This window comes from Cottoperca gobio, chromosome 14 (genome assembly GCF_900634415.1).
Source record: "Cottoperca gobio chromosome 14, fCotGob3.1, whole genome shotgun sequence".
Taxonomy (NCBI): domain Eukaryota; kingdom Metazoa; phylum Chordata; class Actinopteri; order Perciformes; family Bovichtidae; genus Cottoperca; species Cottoperca gobio.
The window spans coordinates 9716492-9732043 of NC_041368.1; the positions used below are offsets into that span (position 1 = coordinate 9716492).

The 15552-nt window shown below is 38.3% G+C and overlaps 4 protein-coding genes across 7 annotated transcripts in view; 2 read left to right on the forward strand and 2 right to left on the reverse strand.

Annotated features, from left to right (window-relative positions):
- LOC115019409 (mannose-P-dolichol utilization defect 1 protein-like) lies at positions 1 to 7013 on the reverse strand. 3 transcript variants are annotated; one of them, XM_029448954.1, is made up of 8 exons: positions 6873 to 7001; positions 4063 to 4653; positions 3739 to 3804; positions 2999 to 3131; positions 2384 to 2469; positions 1675 to 1790; positions 1432 to 1542; positions 1 to 1322 (listed from the first exon to the last, which is right to left on the reverse strand). In XM_029448954.1, the coding sequence occupies exons 2-8, from the start codon at positions 4151 to 4153 to the stop codon at positions 1209 to 1211; spliced, it is 717 nt and encodes a 238-aa protein (XP_029304814.1). In that variant the 5' UTR covers positions 4154 to 4653; positions 6873 to 7001; the 3' UTR covers positions 1 to 1208. The 3 variants fall into 3 exon arrangements, with proteins under 3 accessions (XP_029304814.1, XP_029304815.1, XP_029304816.1); XM_029448955.1 differs by having other exon boundaries at positions 1 to 1335; XM_029448956.1 differs by lacking the exon at positions 4063 to 4653 and having other exon boundaries at positions 6873 to 7013.
- On the forward strand, positions 5819 to 8039 carry LOC115019412 (transmembrane 4 L6 family member 4-like). The gene is made up of 5 exons (XM_029448959.1): positions 5819 to 6034; positions 6408 to 6473; positions 6899 to 7032; positions 7115 to 7298; positions 7454 to 8039. The coding sequence occupies exons 1-5, from the start codon at positions 5858 to 5860 to the stop codon at positions 7454 to 7456; spliced, it is 564 nt and encodes a 187-aa protein (XP_029304819.1). The 5' UTR covers positions 5819 to 5857; the 3' UTR covers positions 7457 to 8039.
- A 148-nt stretch (positions 8040 to 8187) lies between these two features.
- On the forward strand, positions 8188 to 11359 carry tm4sf21a (transmembrane 4 L six family member 21a). 2 transcript variants are annotated; one of them, XM_029448958.1, is made up of 6 exons: positions 8188 to 8306; positions 8426 to 9524; positions 9787 to 9852; positions 10675 to 10808; positions 10891 to 11077; positions 11200 to 11359. In XM_029448958.1, exons 2-6 carry the CDS (start codon positions 9348 to 9350, stop codon positions 11206 to 11208), a joined length of 573 nt encoding a protein of 190 aa, XP_029304818.1. In that variant the 5' UTR covers positions 8188 to 8306; positions 8426 to 9347; the 3' UTR covers positions 11209 to 11359. The 2 variants fall into 2 exon arrangements, with proteins under 2 accessions (XP_029304818.1, XP_029304817.1); XM_029448957.1 differs by having other exon boundaries at positions 8188 to 9524.
- A 153-nt stretch (positions 11360 to 11512) lies between these two features.
- The window catches only part of slc25a15b (solute carrier family 25 member 15b), a 9571-nt gene continuing 5531 nt past the window's right edge, over positions 11513 to 15552 (reverse strand). The window contains exons 5-7 of the mRNA XM_029448937.1: positions 13781 to 13956; positions 13203 to 13361; positions 11513 to 13094 (exon numbers count right to left, since the gene is read on the reverse strand). Of these exons, the coding sequence (XP_029304797.1) occupies positions 12973 to 13094; positions 13203 to 13361; positions 13781 to 13956 (457 nt within the window). The 3' untranslated portion in view covers positions 11513 to 12972. The remainder of the gene's footprint in view (positions 13095 to 13202; positions 13362 to 13780; positions 13957 to 15552) is intronic.

The following is a 15552-nucleotide window of genomic DNA, read 5'->3' on the forward strand; positions in this document are numbered from 1 at the left end:
ATACTATGGGTTTTTTTACAACATATTGTAATAGGACTTTTTTGATATTTATTTACATTTACACTGTGACTCTTTTATGAAATTTGTCTAAATACTATACTTTGTCCTTTTATGTAATTTTTACGACTAAAATGCAACTATATGACATAGTATACTGTGACATTTATATGACAAATCATGCTGTATGTCTTTTTATGTCTCTCCTACTGTGTGAGTGCGTGGGCCAAAGCAAGCTTGATGTCGTCAAAAGCAAGGCAATAAGTAGGCCTATGCTGTGCGACGCAAAGTCAATGGACTTTAGTTATCAATTCTAGTTCCCTGTTACATGAGCGTCCCTTCTGTTTCCTTAGCGGTTGAAGGTATACAGTTAATAAATTCACATGACACAATAACATTGCACTGTTTTAGCATTGTAGCTTGTCTGAGTTTGGTGTTAATTGATTTGTACTGTAAGAGCCACAGTTCACCTCTACAATCTTCTGGCAATTCTTTGGCAACATAATAATAATAGTATACATAGTCAGAATGTAACATACATTGGAAACTGTAGGAACCCAGTATTCTTAAAAAACAAAGAAAGTGGATAGAAACCTGGTGACTGGGTTAATAAAGTGAAAAGTTGTTGAGCTTAACAGCGTTTCTTTCTTTTTTCTGTTGACAAAATGTTGTTACAGATATTTAAAAAAATATTTGTAAGAAAATAATAATGAATCCTATTAAGTTATGCCCAAAAGATAAAACAGAGGCTACCACATACATTCCAGTTATCTATTAATTATTATCATTATGGGGTTGACATGTACATTTTCCCAGTCAGCAGTACGAACAGTAAATCTGACATGACATGAGCGCATCATCAACGGGATGTTCCTTCTACCACAGAGGAGGAATCAATGCAGGCAGACATCTTTTTTATTCCACACCCTCACAACAATTGGAAACTAACTGCAGAAATAATATTTAAAATGTATAAAAATGTTAAATAACATGACTGAGTTTTCATTTCCACAGACACATGACTTATGAAGTAGATTTGAATGTAGCACACAGGCATATTTATGCAAAAAGATACTGTAAACATTTCCTGCTACATCTGCGCTGCGAGTTATTTATATTCTAACATCTGGCGCAGAATACCAAAACATTTCCTGAATAACAGTAAATATTTGCATATGATGTGATTGTTCATTTGTCACCGTCCTCCACCTCTACTCACTCTTCTTTTTAGTGCTGCTCCTGCAGCAGAGGACCTGGGCCAGGAGGACACAGCTGACACAGGCTGACAGTGTGTGTGACAGAGTGGCAAACATGTTTCCTGTCTCCTACAAGACACAGCTTGAAGCAGTTAGTAAAGACAACAATGACAATTTGGCGTAAATTATGAAGTTGTGCAGCTGTGTTTCTGTTTGTGTGTAATCCGTGACTGCATACCTGTAGAGACACAAAGATGACTCCTAGAGACCCGGCCCACGATATTAACACAGTCAGAGTGGACAGTTGGCCGGTGTGACCGTTGCAGTAGTTAGTTCCGGCCTGGAAAATCTGGAAAACAACAAATAAAGCAAATAAAATTCACTCTCCTCTGATAAATTTGCATTGTGCATAAGAGCTTGTCCTATTAATCTTAGGACAGAACTTGAGCTGCACAGACAAGATAAACCATTGAGTTGCTACCTTGCTTGCAATTAAAGCTGCCAAACTCGAGGCCTGCATCACTGAGACAACTGCTGCAGCTGCGTAGGAGCCCAGAAGGAACATCACACCGCCATAAGTCAAGAGGAACAGAATTCCTGCCACAGAAACAAAAAAAACAGGATTGAATGAGAAATATCAAAAGGCAGCTAGAAAAACTAAACATGTTCCAAGAATGTTCACTTACAAAGTCAATAGTGATCTGACAAAACTTAAAATGGACTTTTTAAATCATCATCTCAAACTATAAAATGAAAACAACTCTATAGCAATGTGTTTAAACAGAAGTGTTGTAATTGCTCTTCCAACAAAAGATCCCTGTGAGAAGTCGAGAGCTAACACCACAAGGTGGTGCTCCAGGAAAGCGTTGACCAAAGAATGAAGCAGGAAGACTGTGCGAGTGACAGCCACCTGGATAGCTGATAATCAATTCTTCAAATTCAGCATAAGATTGAATAACAAAGGCGCCATACAAGCGTTTTATTGGCATATTTCTGAATTACTTAATTTTTAATAAGAAACTATTTCAATTTCAGAGCCACACAGAGGAGGAGGGAAGTCAAAGTATTTAGAGACGGACTAATGCATTGTTGGTTTTGGTCTTTTCATGACAAAAAAGAAAAATATAGAATAATGCCAGACTCATCCTGTGTATGTGAATTTGGGAAAATGTGCAGGTATGTTCGCTAACCTTTGAGGGTTTCACCACGATAATGCATGATGAGGAAGACGATCGCTGCAGTCTGCACCAACGTGATGAGTCTCTCACCCCAGGCACTGGGGAGCAGTTTATGGAAAACACATGTAAGGCACACATCTATGATAGACTCTCAGCTGCAAGTGTATGTTGCGCTTTACTCAGAGAAACATGATTCACAGCAGAGTATGTAAATCAATGTCCTCAGAGTTGTATAACTTGACAGAACAGGCATCAAGGTGTGTAGGCTATTAAAATGGTATTGAATGGATGTCACCGGTGCACACACAGGGGCTTGAACAAACAGCTAGTGAGTCACATGTTCATAAATCTTGAGCAAACTGGTGAAGCGAGCTTTAAGCTTGAACATGTTATTGACGTTGGTGTAGTTTACAGCATAACAGAAATAGATGAACTCCTTGGATTTAAGGACACTGGGGTGACTAGATTTCATAAGATAAACAGAAACAGATGTCAGTCAGTTTTTATATCTCATGTCAAGGAGTATTGGGACTGCTGTAAGATGACTTAATGACTTGTGCTCTGATCCGCCAGTGAATCAGCATAGACAGAGAACTTTTTGCTTATTTATTGTTGCTAAATACCTACAAGAGTGGGAAGTTGTGGGCCATGGCGTACACAACAGGACAGGAGAAGGAATACAGTTGAAGCAGCGCGGAGGTCAGACTCAGGCCCTTTGCACTTCTTCTCCACAGGATCTTCAACAGCTGAGGGAGCTGAGCTGCTCGGAGACCACAGACGAGGAGTGAAGATAACAAACATGTAGTCAGTGGGTGGTGGTGTCAAGATTAGCAATAAATATTTAAACAATAATGAGTAAAACATTGTATTTCTTGGTGGGTGGGGGTGGAAGTAAAATTAAATTAAATCTAATAAAAGACCATAGTACATGTTTATATGTAATACATGTGACAATGATTAATTACGGTATCCCTTCTTAATCTCTATTATGCTGTTTATAGTACTCTATTATTTGTAATATGTCATATATTCTGTCAAAAGCATATTCAAAAAAGATCTTACATATTGAAAATGTGCATTCCATAGTTTATCCACCATTACAAAAGGAATATTACTTTACAAACTTTATAATTGTGTGTAACAACCTTCATCTTTAACTAGTAATATTTGAGATCAGTCACTACAGATAATGGCCATCCACAGTGTACAGCAGGAAGTATTACCAGAGCACTTAAAGGTTGTTGTTTCATCATTGAGACCATTGTAGGCTTCACTGGTTAATCATTATGGTGAGAAGAGACATGTTGGTTAGTTGTGTTTGTTAATGCTGCCCTGATTAAATCAGATTTAAGATTAAGGCTTCTTACCCAGGAAAGTGTCCAGTATGATCCAAAATCCGACAATTCTGTTCATGATAAACTTTAGGCAAGGCACTGCGACATAAATGAAAAATATTAAAACAATCAGATATAGCAGATGTTGCTGGATAACATTTGTGTGCCTAAAATGTGATTTTGTAAACGAGTAACGGAAAAACTAGCCCAAATGTAACACACAGTATGACCTAGTTTTAGGTTACAACAACAACAACAACAACAACGTGTTTACAACGTTGAACTGAGTGGGAGAGGAGAAACCCCTTCGCACATCTGGAAAGATTGTCCGCAACATTTCACCACGAAGAGCCTCACCGTTCATGTGAAAGTTGACGAAAATCCTCTCATAACATTTTTCTGGCATTAAAAAGGTAACCAGGAAGTTTTTGACGGGAGACGCAGCCATGGTGGGAGAGAGCAGCCGGGAGTCCTGCTCAGTACCGGGGGGCTGTAGCCGAGAGTCCTGCTCGGTACCGGGGGGCTGTAGCAGAGAGTCCTGCTCAGTACCGGGGGGCTGTAGCCGAGAGTCCTGCTCGGTACCGGGGGGCTGTAGCAGAGAGTCCTGCTCAGTACCGGGGGGCTGTAGCCGAGAGTCCTGCTCAGTACCGGGGGGCTGTAGCCGAGAGTCCTGCTCAGTACCGGGGGAGAGCTGTAGCCGCGAGTCCTGCTCAGTAGCCGCGAGCCCTGCTCAGTACCGGGAGAGGGCTGTAGCCGAGAGTCCTGCTCAGTACCGGGGGGGGAGCTCAGTACCGGGGGAGTGGTTCAAAGGTTCCCCAACATTCACAGCGGAGGCCGAAGAGGACACAGAGCCAGAGACAGTTAGCTGTTATCTCTGAAGTCCACACAGTCTCTTTATTCTTTGTTGGAAAAATATGTTCTCCTGATGATTTTTTCAAAGCAAATAGCCTATATGAAAAATAAAGTATGCTCAATATAATTTTATATGTCTTTGTAAAGCACATTGTAACTTGTTTTATATAAATACAGTTATTATTTATTATTATTATTATTATTATTATTATTATTATTATTATTATTATTATTATTATTATTATTATTATTGTTATTGTCACTACTAATAATAAATAATAATGTTATTAAAGAACCCCTCCGGACATATTTTTATGACATATAAAAAAACTCTACTTTGAATAGTGTTTTGTTACTGATAATTATTTTCCACAAGAAAGTTAAATTACAAATAATGAAAATATGTTTTCATTTCTTAAATTTAACTAAGAAGATGTCTCCTACTTTACTGAAAAGGCCATTCTCAGTGTGTGTGCACTTGAGGTTTCAAGCTTCCATATCACAATTAACACACGTAAGTTGCAAAATAATAATAATAATAATAATAATAATAATAATAATAATAATAATAATATAGGCTACATAATACATACAAGATTCTGCACAGTGAACGTCAAACATCACAGTGACAAAAAAAGCAATACATATTTTTAGTGGAGGGGACAACAAACAAAATAATAAATGCATTCAGTGACAGTATTTATACGGGACTCTTAAAGTCATCATACATAAACAAAGACAATTTCCATCTTTTACCAAGTTGCTTTCCCTGGTCATTGAAGCCATTGATTTTCTTTCATGTGGGATGCATTCATTTATTGCAGGTTGGATAAAATGTAAATTTGGACACCTTGGTTAGACATATCGGTTATATTAGGGATTACTTACTTTAGGCAATTAACCTTTTTACAGGGGAACAATATACAGACAGAGGTCTAGTTGTATGGAACATAGGTTATGTTGTAGGTTTTATATAAATAATAGAATAAGGTCCATGTCTATATGAGCTTTTATCCCTAGTTTGCCAATTGTGGAGACCATTTAAATAAAAAGTGTTAGTGTAATGCACAAATTCAGAACAGATGTGTTAAAATATAAATTTAGACACAGTCTATAAATGAGGTATATACAGTATCTAACAACAACAATTTACACAAAAAGTTAGTTAAGTACATGTAAGTCTTACTAATTGCACCTCCCACACCAGTTTACCGTTAGTTACGTCTCTCTAAAAACAGGAAGGATATAAGCAAATGAACAAGAGAGGGTACAGCACTTCGTTAATATTCACTCTGACAACATGTGTACTGCAAAATGTTCCCGTGTCATTGCTTTTACTCTGTATCCATTGGTGTTCATATCCATCATCTGTAACATTGTGTTGTTCTTTCCCGGCGGGGACATCAAGTATGTCAAAGATGGACATATCACTAAGGAGGTGATGTACATGGGGGGACTCGCAGGAGGAGGTGTAATGGTGAGTTGCCGGTTACTGAACGATGTGACTCTGGATTAAAAGTTGCTTTAATCTTCTTTCTGACTGCAGCCTCAGATAAAACCGAAATACATACTGTATGTTGTTTGTTTTATTAAATCCTAATTCTGGGCTTCAGTGGTAAAGATATGGGATTTTCTTAATCTAGTAACACTTCTAATCAAATGCATCATCTATCACATATTTTATCAGAAGGCACCAAGTCTCAAAATTTGAAGTTTGACATGGGTTGAAAAGTCATTGCTCAGTTTCTCAAGTGCTAAATTGTTTCAACTAATCTCATTTTTGCTATTTTGAACATGTTTTACACGGATGCTGCATTAAATTCCCTGTCAACTAATATGTACCACCACAGGTGTTGATCTCAGCAGTTTACATCCACTCCACTGGAAAACAAGGCTGCTGTGGGAATCGCTTGGGGGTGAGTCAGTCAGACTTTTTAGGTGCTCAGTAAAAGACAAGGGGAAAAGTAAGCAAGGTAGTAAGAGTGCCTTTAGTTAAGATTATTTCACTCACTCGACTAGATTCAAATGTTTAATGGAGGCCAGTCAAGCTGAGAATTACATAATATCCCTCCGTAGAAGATGTATTATATAAATGTTATAGTATAGTATGTCCTAAAAAAGAAAATGATGCTGCATCATCGTTGCACAACATTTACTCTTCAGAAAAGGATGATAATGCACATCTACCAGAACCACAGTTCACTTCCTTCCTACTTTTTTTCTGTGAAAAAGTAATATTGGAATGAGTTTAAACAGACAAAACACCACTGATATAAATTACCATCTGAAAATATTCAAACTTTTAAATGTCTAACCTTTTCTTATCATTTCACTCCTGCAGATGTTCTTTTCAATTGCGATCGCTGGAGTGGGGGTGACCGGTGCGCTGTACAGTTTCGGTGTGGCAATGCTCGGTTTGAGTCATGGGCCCCTCTGCAATGATGGTGGAACGTGGACGACACCTTATAAAGACAGGTGACAAACAGAAGCAACTTTCTGATGATATTTGTAAACACTATGAAGTTGCGGTTATTTAGAAGCCTCTTCTTTTACACAGTGATTTCTCCTACCTGACCGACTTCAAGTTGTGGGGAGAAAAGTGCACAGAGCCTATGCACGTGGTGCAGTTCAACACTGTATTGTTTGTTACCCTAATGGTGACCAGCTGTCTGCAGGTGTTGGTCTGTGCCATTCAGATGATCAACGGCCTCGTTGGCTGCCTGTGTGGAACCGGCAACGAGGTAAAGACACACAGGTCACTCTTCAGTTTTCCATGTTTGGATATCTGAATCGGATATCTGTCACATTAGTTATGACTTCGGTTCCCCTCTTTCTTTCTTTTTTAAATTGTATTTATTTATTTATTTTTGTTTGATGTTTGTTTTTTAATTTACAGTGACCATGACTTCCTGGTCAGGAGGCACTCACACGCATCTGAAGAGTTGACTGGCGCCCCCTGCAGGAAGGCCAGGAGTATTGTTCCTGGCTGCATCTGCATAAAACATTCGCTTTGAAATTGTTGTTGTACGGAAGTTGGGTGAAAACAATATTATTAAGGGAAAAAAGGAGATTTTAACAATTTTGTATTCATTTGAAATTTAAATTTGAATAAAGTCAGAGTTCAGTATAAAAAATAAATCGGAGGATGCTTAACATTTTTTTATTTTGAGAATAATCAAACTACTAGCGTTAGCGCATATACTAAAAGTTCATCTTTATTCTTGGCATTTGAACTTTATTTTCGAAATGCATAATCTGAAAAATGTTTTGAGTGTGATTTTATTTCCCGTATGCCTGCCGCTAATCGTAACATTGTCTCTAATAACAGATGTTAAATTTTGTATGTGCATTTCATGATGCTTGACACTGTTGCAATGCTGCACAGTATTAAAAATAATTCACGCTAATTAAATAAATACTGTTATGTTTCATCATATATAATGTGGATTGCATAACTACAATAAATGTCACTCAATACCGTACCAACGTTTGTCTATAACTGCCTTTTAGTCCCTGTAGGAAAGCCAACAGATGTCAGGAAGGTTAAAGCTGATCCTTTAGAGTCCTATAGGCCAGGACAGAGCTGAGTTAGTATACAGTATCATGCCATTTACCACCCAAACGTAATCTTTTACCACTTACAGCCTAATAACAGGGAAACACGTGAAGAGACTCAAGTGTATGGCAGCCTTCCTCTCCTGATGCTGCACCCAGAGATCCGCCTCAATTTGTTTATGGAAGTTACAAAAGTGAGTAAAGACAATTATGGTCATATATTCATGAGAAAAATAATTTACAGTTCCTGACCTGCAGTAACAATTTATAATAAAAGTGAATTATCACGTGCGTGTTTCATCCTTCTTGTTAGGAATCTGTTGTAAGTGACGGTGGTTGTGTGTTGAATAACAAATGAGAAATATACAACTCTTTACGAGAGGATGGAAACTGCAATCAATATTTACAACCGTCATCACTGATGAGGAACACTGCCTCGCCCGAGTGTTGCTTGGAGACGACACGTTAGGGGAAGTCTGGCCTCTTCTTCTCTTCCTTTTTCTTCAAATCTTCTTTTAATTTACTGATACAATACTGCAGTCAATGGCTCACTAGTGAAACTGAAAAATGTAGCCTGGGTGTTCTTGTGTTTAACATGTATCGATGTTTTGCAGGAGATGTCAATGACACATTGTTCTTACTCTGCTAAGCGTGCTGCCACAGGTCTAAAGTCCAACCGTGCTGCGATCCTGGAGGCACAATGTCAATACATCACCAGAAATACTGTACACAATAGGTGAAGTTGAAACACGTCTCTCACAGTAAATCTCTGCTTACTCACAATCACCACCACAGACTCTCTAGTAGCACTTAATATTGATATAGTACAGCAACATAAAAGGAACTGAGATTAAACTACGATAAGCATTTTTGGAGGCCCGATCACTAAACTCAACATAAGTACGTAATAGTGTCCGTGTTACCAACAATTATTCAGATGAACTGAACGCATCCACATCTTTGACTAGTTCAACAGAACAAGGAACAGATAGAGTGAGTCACATAAAGTTCTGCAACCTATCCCAGGCTCTGTTTGTCCACCTTATCAGCTTGTCATTACACCTCCCACACCCTAACATCACTCTCAGTGTTTAGTTTCTGCTGCCAGTCCAAATACTTTTCCATCTTCGGGTCACTTTCAGGTGGAATTTCTCTCGGAAAACAGGAAGGATTTGAGCTGGAAGTTTACTGATCAAACAGTTTTACAGCAGCTAGTTAGTTTCCACCCTGACAACATGTGTACCGGAAGATGTTCCAGTTGCATTGCGGTTACTCTGTACCCGTTAGCGCTCATATCCATCATCTGTAACATTGTGTTGTTCTTTCCCGGCGGAGACGTGAAGTATGCCAAAGATGGACATATTACTGAGGAGGTGAAGTACATGGGGGGACTCGTTGGAGGAGGTTTAATGGTGAGTCGTCTTTCCTCGAGCCTGTTACTGAAGGGTGTGACTCTGACACACAGTGCTGTAAATTCCTGTAAAAATGTTAGATAGTTAGATATGTAAAGATAAGACAAAAAAAAAACACCACTGGACTTCAACTGGTGGTGCAGTGGTCAATTTAACATATTCTACAAGCTTTTGAGTTATCAAGATTATGTGAAAATGCTGAATTGTTTTGTCTAAAATGAATTGAATATTAACTAGTGTCAACTCATGTGTCCTGCCACAGGTATTACTCCCAGCACTTTACATCCACTTGACTGGAAAACAGGGCTGCTGTGGGAATCGCTGTGGGGTGAGTCAGTCTGAAATGTAAATTGTTAACAATATAAGCTACACACTCACTTCTCCAGCTAAAGTGAATTTGAACTTTGTAAAAGGTTAGGAAACAGTTCAACACGTCATAAATCAGTGGAAGTAGAAATAGCTGATGAAACGTATGTCACAATGTGTCTCACAGAAACATGATCATAATTAATAACACGTTAAATTAAAAAGGTTTATGAACTCATTTATAAAAGAAAAAGCTTAATATGCAGCATGGTGCTGCATCATTAAACCATTGCACAACACCTTCAGTATAGTTCCTATTTAGATAGGATATAACACACGCTGTAAAACATTATGAAGCCATCAGAACAATAGTGCATCCGTTTCCTGACCTAAAAATAATATTTAAAAGTTCAAGCTCATATGCTCTCAATGCTACCGATATGAATCCTGTTTCATGTTTGAGTTTTTACTTGTTAACACATCTGATGTCACTTGTGGGTGCAGTATTCTATAACAATGGCAGTACAGTAAATAAAGTGGGAACCTGCTTTAGAAATAGAAAATGTCCCCACACTGACCCCGAACAGGCTGAAGGGAAACCTTTTTCAGCAGGTTTAGTTTATCTTGTTAGTGTTGGTAAAAACAGATGGGACTTGAAATGTGTGGAATGTGAGGTGAAACAAATGTTGAGCCTGTTCGTCAGGCTCAACTCAACTCAACTCAGAAATACCTCATTTACCAAAAGCACGAAAAAGATGTAAGGAATAGTAGAAGAGTGTGTGTGTGAGAATGATGTGTCAAAGTGCAACAGAAGTGTTTCTGACCTTTTATTTCACTCCCGCAGATGTTCTTATCAATTGCATTCGCTGCTGTGGGTGTGGCCGGTGCCCTGTACAGTTTTATTGTGGCAGTGCTCGGTTTGCAGAATGGGCCCCTCTGCAAAGTAGTCCTGTTCTGGGTGACACCTTTTAAAGACAGGTAACACACTGGGCTAACCTTCTGATGACATTTATGAAGTGTCTAAAGTCCTGATCACTCACAAAGCTCCTGTTTTGCACAGTGACCCGAGTTACCTGACAGACAACACATGGTGGGGAACGTGCATAGAGCCTCAGAACATTGTGCAGTTCAACATTGGATTGTTTGCTACTCTGCTGGCTACAAGCGGCCTGCAGCTGATTCTCTGTGCCATTCAGATGATCAACGGGCTCTTTGGCTGCCTGTGTGGAACCTGTGCAAACAAAGGGGTAAGAATAGATAGAGGTGTTTTTCTGTGTGATATCGTAATTCAGACACTTCTCAGATAAGTCGTGTACTTTTAGAGAATCCAAACTTAATTTCCTGTCTTTTGGTGTTTTTTGACTTGCAGCCGCTGTGAGTTCCTGACAGTTCACTGGCGCCACCTGCTGGAAGAGAGAGTATTGTTCCTGCTGTATCTGCATACAATATTCACTTAAAAATATTTATACTTTTTGCATGTTTTTCATGAGGCCCAATTCTGTATAATAAAAAAGATCTCTATAATTACAGAATTCAATTCATGCTTATTATTTTATTAGTCAATTTGAAATAAATTGGGTTTTTAATATAAGATGCTCATCTAGTTCTGTGTCGTGTTACATTATATTTAATAAGAATCTTTCCCTTTATTATTCTTTTCAGTTAAAATAATTGACAGCTAGTGAAATAAAATACAGACTTCAACACCTTTATTGTAGATCGTTCGACTGCAATGAATATCAGGATAGATATCTGTACAAACATTTCATGTGTCATCTCAAATAGTTAGCATTTTAAAATATCTACATTTCTCAATTAACATTGAAAAGGACTAGGACTGAGATTTCTGAATTGCCAACTACTAAGCACTGGAAAAACCCTGCAGAGGGGCCTGTGCCCTGGAAAGCGCCGCGGTTCCGGCGGTGACCGGTAAGCTCTCGCTGGCTCTTGAAAGTCCTGGGGTGAAGGTGTACATTTTTTTCATGCAATGTACAAATGGCACATTTAATACACTTGATATTTTCTCATTGACTTGTAAAGAACACAGATAAAAGGTCACACAACAAACAAAAAAGGCAAAGTGTAGTGATTTGAAAGAGCGGAAACTTAAATCACATCAGAAGCGAAATATAACGCAAATACAAAACAGCCTAGTCCCTGCTGGCTGGATTTGTTTCTATTGTGGCGGATAAAACCGGCAGTCGAGACTGTTTGAAAAGTAAGCACATGTTTCAACATATTTATTACCAGAATTGCATTTTTCTTTACTTTACCGAAACAAACAGATGTGATCCAAAACTGAGACGCATATTTAGCAGAGAATTATTCCCTAATTAAAAAAACACAAGTTGTCACAACACATGTCAGGCCACTTAAATTGATTAGTATATGCCACTGCGCATTTCTAAATAAAATCTTCATGCAATGAACTAAAAGTAAGGTTTACAGATTTTGTGCTTCAAAAGATAATCTCACAATCTAACGGAGTGTTTTCCTACCCATGTAGCTGAATACAGAGAAGTAAAGAATGATTAAAAAAAAAAAAAAAAAAAAGAAGAAACTGGAGTGTTAACAATTCCTCAGAAAGAGGCTGGTTAAACTGCACATCATTTTTTCTCATCTATGCTTGTTAGCTGTATGCTAGCTGTATGCTAGCTGTATGCTGCTGTATGCTGGCTGTATGCTAGCTGTATGCTGGCTGTATGCTAGCTGTATGCTGGCTGTATGTCAGCTGTATGTTGGCTGTATGTTGGCTGTATGTTAGCTGTATGCTGGCTGTATGTTGGCTGTATGTTGGCTGTATGTTGGCTGTATGTTAGCTGTATGTTGCTGTATGTTGGCTGTATGTTAGCTGTATGTTGGCAATAATTGTTTTGGAGAGTGAAAAACAAAATTATATCTTAATCTAAAAAATAAATTAATATGAGGATTTAAATGACGTAAACACTATATTAGAGGTGTAGATTAAAAAGAGAGGGAGTGTGGCAGTTTTTAGGCAAGTAAAACAAAAGCAGGAAATGGAAAATTAAACCAGGTCCCACGTGTATTACGCTTCCAAGCTTTAACTGGAGTTTTGATGAGGTTTTATGACTACAATACTTCACTTCCAGTTCACCACTCCTTCATTCATGTTGTGCATCTTTTAGCTGTCAAACTGCTTCATCATGAGCTTCCGGCTGGCCTCATAACCCAGGAAAAGCGCTCCGTTAGCAGGGAAGGTGCGGATCATGGTCGGGGTAAGACCAGAGTAGAGTGCCCTCACACCTAAACCAAAGAAAGATTACATTCTGGTTGATAATTCAGCATCAGAAAGCTGAACATCAAATGTCTCTGCTCAAATTGATAAAACAAAAGCCAATATCTTCTACCTACCTTCAGTACGAGCGATGGTCATGAAGGTTTTGAAAAATCCTCCCTGTTTGTCCGTCATAGACATGACCTGGATCCGAGACTTGACACAGTCCATGGGATAGACCACCAGCCACAGGCACGCCCCCCCCAAACCACCGCTGAACATGATTGGAGCCACACCTTCAACATAATGATTCAGTTCAATTTCAACAGCCGTAACATTAGTAATCAGAGTACTAACAATCTGTTCATTAACAAATGTAGTATAAAGATAAAAGGAAACTCCCACTGTATATTATATCATCCATCTGTGAGCATCTTTGTGTTAAAAAATGTTCCGATCAGCTTTCTAGTATTTTCCGTACAGAAGTAAATGAGGTTGTCTGAAGAAAAGTAAGCGAGTAACTTTTCCCAGAATGCCTTTCAGCAAAACCAAAAGAACATGCTTAAGCTTAAATGATGGATTTCTCCTTGTATTAATGTTGAATAATAGTTTAGCCTTTGTATCAGAGGAGCCGACATTTTGAAGTTGATGTGTTTCAACAGGGGGGAATTATTTTGAGCTTTGTGGTGGTGCAGGCAGAACATTGTGCCAGTACCTATGTCGTCTTTTTCACATTTCATGTAGTCCGCAAAGGTAGTGCGGCAGAGCTCATAGGCACCGAAGAAGCAGAAGTAACCGGGGACTTCTCTGGCTATGGTGGTGGTCAGACCCTGGAAGAAGCCCTGTGGCCCCTCGTTCCTCATGATGGACTTCACCACCGACCACACTGTACTACAGACAGAGAAGAGGGAGGTATGTCTCCGTTAATGCACACGCACACACATTTTTGTTAGACACAATAAGTACAATAATATGACCAGAAAAAAATATATGTTAATGCACAACGACAATATAAACACTAACTTAGAAATATATTGCCATATAACTACCTACTAAAGAATTAGCAGGCATTGTAAGTAATAACTGTGGTTCTACTGCATACAAAACCACCCAATGTCCACACCCATCATCAAGGAATAGTATTAAATCTTCTATTTTTATTTATTTTATTATTATTTATATATATATTATATATATATATATATATATATATATATATATATATATACTATAATATATATATATTATATATAATTATAATATATATAATCTCTATCCATCTATTATAATAATCTCTCTGTATATACTCTTATATATCCATCCATAATAATAACGTACATATTATCTATATATATATAGACATACATATACATATATATATATATATATATTATATAATATCTTACATATATATACATATATTATCCGATCAATATATATACATCTATATATTTTCTCTATTATATCTATTATTTATATATATATTAAATCTATATATTATCTATATTATAGCCCCAAATAACATAAACTTTTCGCCCCACCACTAAGTTCTTTTTTTTTTATCCCCCTCTTCACACCACTTTCCCGTTTATAGCCACCCCTTTTTTATTTCAACCCTTCCTTCTCTTTCCTCCTCTTCTCTACTATCTCCGCTCTCTCTTTCTCTACTCTTGCCTCGCTCTCTCGTTTTACTCTCTCCTCTATCTCCTCTATCCTATCTCTCTTTCCTCTATCTTGACTCTATATAACCTCCTCTCTCTACTACCCCCTTCTCTCTATAATCTACTCCTCTCTGATATTCTCTCATAATTCTATCTCCTATATATATGTTTGTCTCTCTCTCATGTCTGTTCTCTCTCTACATACCTCTATCTACATCCCTCCATCCTCTCTCCTGTCATGTCTGTCTATGTCTATCCTCTATCTACTCTCTCATTTCTCTCTCTCTACTCCTTATATCTCTGTATTCTATATAATACCTCATCTATCTTTACTCTCTCTTTCTCTCTCCTCTCTCGCCTCTCTTCATATCTCTCCTCTCTCTCTCATTTCCTCTCTCTCTCTCTTATTCCTCTCTCTTGCCTCTCCTCTCTCTATCGCTATCTATCTCTATTTCCCTCTCTATTGCTCTCTCTTTTTCCCTCTCTTTCCATCTCTCTTCTCCTCTTGTCCTCTATATTGCCTCTTCTCTCTCTCTCTTTCCCTCTCTCTCTTTCCCCCTCTCTCTCTCTCTCGCCCCCCATCTCTCCCTCCCCTCTCTCCCTCTCTCCTCTACCCATCGCTCATCTCTATACCCTCCATCTCCATTCTCTTCTCTGTATCGATCTGTCTCTCTCTCTTTCTATCTCTCCTCTCCCAATCTATCTCTCTCTCTCTCTATCTATGTCTCTCTGTCTCTGTCTCTTTCTCTCTCTCTGTCTCTATGTTCTCTCCTCTCTGTCTCGTCTCTACTCCCTCTCCTCTCTTTACTCTCTCCTCACTCTGTCT

What these genes read in the sequence shown, in the direction of transcription:
- LOC115019409 (XM_029448954.1), bottom strand. Translation starts at nt 4,153, where the DNA reads ATGGCTGCGTCTCCCGTCAAAAACTTCCTGGTTACCTTTTTAATGCCA. An exon ending in CATACTGGACACTTTCCTGG is followed by an intron (nt 3,132 to 3,738) that starts GTAAGAAGCCTT and finishes GTCTCCGAGCAG; the next exon opens with CTCAGCTCCCTCAGCTGTTG. An exon ending in TCATCTTTGTGTCTCTACAG is followed by an intron (nt 1,323 to 1,431) that starts GTATGCAGTCAC and finishes TGTGTCTTGTAG; the next exon opens with GAGACAGGAAACATGTTTGC.
- LOC115019412 (XM_029448959.1), top strand. Translation starts at nt 5,858, where the DNA reads ATGTGTACTGCAAAATGTTCCCGTGTCATTGCTTTTACTCTGTATCCA. An exon ending in TCGCAGGAGGAGGTGTAATG is followed by an intron (nt 6,035 to 6,407) that starts GTGAGTTGCCGG and finishes GTACCACCACAG; the next exon opens with GTGTTGATCTCAGCAGTTTA. An exon ending in GCTGTGGGAATCGCTTGGGG is followed by an intron (nt 6,474 to 6,898) that starts GTGAGTCAGTCA and finishes TCACTCCTGCAG; the next exon opens with ATGTTCTTTTCAATTGCGAT.
- tm4sf21a (XM_029448957.1), top strand. Translation starts at nt 9,348, where the DNA reads ATGTGTACCGGAAGATGTTCCAGTTGCATTGCGGTTACTCTGTACCCG. An exon ending in TCGTTGGAGGAGGTTTAATG is followed by an intron (nt 9,525 to 9,786) that starts GTGAGTCGTCTT and finishes GTCCTGCCACAG; the next exon opens with GTATTACTCCCAGCACTTTA. An exon ending in GTGACACCTTTTAAAGACAG is followed by an intron (nt 10,809 to 10,890) that starts GTAACACACTGG and finishes TGTTTTGCACAG; the next exon opens with TGACCCGAGTTACCTGACAG.